The sequence below is a fragment of the Microtus ochrogaster genome, unplaced genomic scaffold (genome assembly GCF_000317375.1).
Source record: "Microtus ochrogaster isolate Prairie Vole_2 unplaced genomic scaffold, MicOch1.0 UNK21, whole genome shotgun sequence".
Taxonomy (NCBI): Eukaryota; Metazoa; Chordata; class Mammalia; order Rodentia; family Cricetidae; genus Microtus; species Microtus ochrogaster.
The window spans coordinates 2,850,017-2,853,632 of record NW_004949119.1 but is presented as its reverse complement, the minus strand read 5'-3'; the positions used below and the strand labels follow the sequence as shown (position 1 = coordinate 2,853,632).

Genomic DNA, 3,616 nt, shown 5'->3' with positions numbered 1-3,616 from the left:
TCGAGACAGGGTTTCTCTGTAGCTTTGGAGCCTGTCCTGGAACTCCCTTGGTAGACCAGGCTGGCCTCGAACTCACAGAGATCCGCCTGCCTCTGCGTCCCGAGTGCTGGGATTACAGGCGTGCGCCACCACCGCCCGGCATAACAGTCTTTTATTTATAAAGTAAGCTTACTATTTTTAAAATCATCTGGATACCCATAAGGCAGAGGTCCTAAAATGTGGCTTTTGGGAGTTTATCACATGCATGTGTAGGTGTATACACACATATGTATAATATAATTGATCACATATGCATGTGTAGGTGTATACACACATATGTATAATATAATTGATCACATACGGTCTAAGTAGTCAATGCAGGCTGACAGTCGAAAGATCACATTTGTTTTCTACCAATTCCACTGTTGTTTTAATGTTTACGTTAGAAAGTGTTGTGGGTTTTATTGTCTGTGCAGTATTATATCTTTAACCTGGTTATCTGCACTCAATGATGCAGCAATTACAAACCACACATTTTTTTAAAGATTTATTTATTTATTATATATATAGTGTTCTGTCTGCATGTATACCTGAATGCCAGAAGAGGGCACCAGATCTCACTATAGATGATTGTGAGCCACAGTGTAATTGCTGGGAATTGAATTCAGGTCCTTTGGAAGAGCAGCCAGTGCTCTTTAACCTCTGTGCCACCTCTCCAGCCCAATCCATGCAATCTTTAACCTTCTGAAACTAATGGTACTGTTTAAACAGCAACAACAAAGGGAGTATGCTCACTCACATATTATAGACATTTACTTCAGTGACCTGGCCATTAAATCTTTCCAGATAAAAGCAAATGAAGAGCGCCTCTAAGTAGGGCCACTGTAAGTTATATGCACATATTATGCAGATATGTAAATTCTGCATACACACATTTAGGTTCATATGTAGTATCAAGTGGCTCATGACAATATATATGCATTAGGTGGACAAAGTCCTCACTCTGTAGATTCTCTGCTGACCTTGCCATCACTTCATTAAACCTCAGCTGAGCTGCATTTCCACTGAGAATTATGATTTTCTTTTTCTTTTTTCTTTTTCTTATCTTTATTTCTAGGTACCTGGAGGGACAGCCGTGGGTGCTGGGAACCAAACTCTTATATTTTTGGTTGTAAGCCTAGCCTTTAACGGCTGAGCCATCCCTCCAGGCATCTTTTTCTTTTTTTTTTTTCTTTTAAGATTTATTTATGTATACAGTGTTCAGCCTGCGTCTGCAGGCCAGACAGAAGGCACCAGATCTCATTACAGATGGTTGTGAGCCACCATGTGGCTACTGGGAATTGAACTCAGGACCTGTGGGAGAGCAGCCAGTGCTCTTAATCATCTCTCCAGCCCTGAAACAAATTTTTTTTTTTGTTGGTGTTTTTGAGACAAGATTTCTCTGTAGCTTTGGAGCCTGTCCTGGAGCTAGCTCTTGTAGACCAGGCTGGCCTTGAACTCACAGAGATCCGCCTGCCTCTGCCTCCCGAGGGCTGGGATTAAAGGCGTGGGCCACTACTGCCCAGATTTTCTTTTTTATTAAACTATTTTTTGAGACATAATTTCACTTGGTAATCTAGGCTGGTAAGGGTGAAAAACTGAGATTCTACTAATGCCATGTACCTTGACGTGGGTAAAAAAAATGTTGGGTAATATGGTCACAAAGACACTCTTAGTCAATCTTAGGTCAAGAAAAATGAGAAAGTCTGATGGCATTATTTTCTCTTATTTTTTTAATAAAATGGTCAGAAATGGCTTTAAGTGATTTGGGGAAGGGTCTCCTAAAGCTACCTGCCACCCACTACTTCCTCCTATTTTTCTATTATACTAAATTCCTGAGGAAAAAAACCTTGAAAATAAAATATGAGCAATTAGAAATAAAATTTACATCCGTAACTAGAAGAAAGCAAGTGGAGAAGGGAGTCTAAGAAGTGCCTTAAAACGGCTACTAGTTTTTCCTGATTTGGTTTCATAAACATAACAGAACAAATGACAGCATTTGTCCTAAACCAAACATGGAGAGCATGGCCTAGAAATTCAAAGAGAATTTATAACAGCTGTGGCTCCTAATGGTGAAGGAATATGCACAAATAGTACAAAAACAAGTCAGCAAAAGTAAGCACATGCAAACACTTTTAACTGACTACCAAAATTAATGCTTGTTAAATTTATTCATTATTTTTTGGAGACAAGGCCAAAGATGACCTTCATCTTCTGATCTTCCTGCCTGCACCTCCCAAGTGCTTGAGCTACAGGGGTGCACCCCACACTCTGTTTTATGTGGGACGAGGTGATGGAACCCGGGCCTCGTGCATACTAGGCAAGCAATCTATTAACTGAGGGACATCCTCAGTTCTTAGGTTACTCTCAAAATCATCTTCCTGCTTTAGAATCCAGCGGCTTCCTTTGTTTTACTTGGCCTCCAGGCTTGGTCCGTACCTTGCATATTCCTGTGGGTAAGGCGAGGAGTACCAGGTTTGGATTTCATATTTTCCAAACTCTATTACTGAAGGGTACCGACCACAGTCTTCCACTCCACTTTCATACTCTATTTTCTGATAAACAACAACAACAACAAATCATGGTAAAATACAGGTACCAAGATGAGAGTGTATTTCATTTACATTATCTTTTCTTTTTCATTTGAGGCTACCCAATCGTATCATAGATCTTAATTATTAATTAATTAAATAGGCATGCAAAATAATACCCTTAACAGACACGCCAAAGACAGGTAATAAATATGATGCAAACATATCCCCAAATTTATACACCTGGGTATAACAATAGACTGCAATGCATTCAAACCTGCATTACAAGATGGCACAGCTACCACTACAGATACTTGCAGTTCCCTGCTCCTAGAGGAAGTACCTGTGAGTTCTCGTTTATGCCAGTGAAGTGGTGTATGCCTATTATTTCCCCTCCTTCCGTGAAGTGAGCTAGACAAGCCTGCATAGTCACTACTTGGTAACTCAGTGTCTAGCGTAGCAACTGATGTAGGAAAATAAGTATTTCTTGAACAAAAATGCCCTGGTTTGGGGCTGGTGAGATGGCATAGCAGGTAAGGCATTTGCCGCCAGGACTGAAAAGCTGAATCTGATTTCTGGAACCCACATGAAGGGAGAAAGAGAATTAATTCCTGTAAACTGTCCTCTGACCTCTCCACCCGCACCACCGGCACTGGTATGTGCCTCCCCCACAAAGAGATTAATGCAATTTCAAAAACAAGCATTTTCATGTTGTAAAGAAAGGGCTTTAGAGTAAGCACTGTCTTTCAGGTAGTGACTACTGTCCCTTACCTTTATGTAGGAATGCACCCACCCCATAGACAAAGAACAGTAACAAAGAGGGAGATTGCCATTTGCTTTAGGTGAAGAAGAACAAACACAAAGGTCTGTCAAGGCAGGACAGGAATAAAAATATGTACTTGACCAAAAAAAAAAAAAGCCGGGCGGTGGTGGCGCATGCCTGTAATCCCAGCACTTGGGAGGCAGAGACAGGCGGATCTCTGTGAGTTCGAGGCCAGCCTGGTCTACCAAGGGAGTTCCAGGACAGGCTCCAAAGCTACAGAGAAACCCTGTCTCGAAAAACCAAA

At 41.2% G+C, this 3,616-nt stretch overlaps 1 protein-coding gene across 8 annotated transcripts in view; it reads right to left on the bottom strand.

Annotated features, from left to right (window-relative positions):
* Positions 1 to 3,616, bottom strand: part of Kat6b (lysine acetyltransferase 6B) — a 186,363-nt gene that overhangs the window by 39,272 nt on the left and 143,475 nt on the right. For all 8 annotated transcript variants that reach the window (XM_026789528.1, XM_026789526.1, XM_026789527.1 and 5 more), the window contains one exon: positions 2,458 to 2,573. In XM_026789528.1, the coding sequence (XP_026645329.1) occupies positions 2,458 to 2,573 (116 nt within the window). The remainder of the gene's footprint in view (positions 1 to 2,457; positions 2,574 to 3,616) is intronic.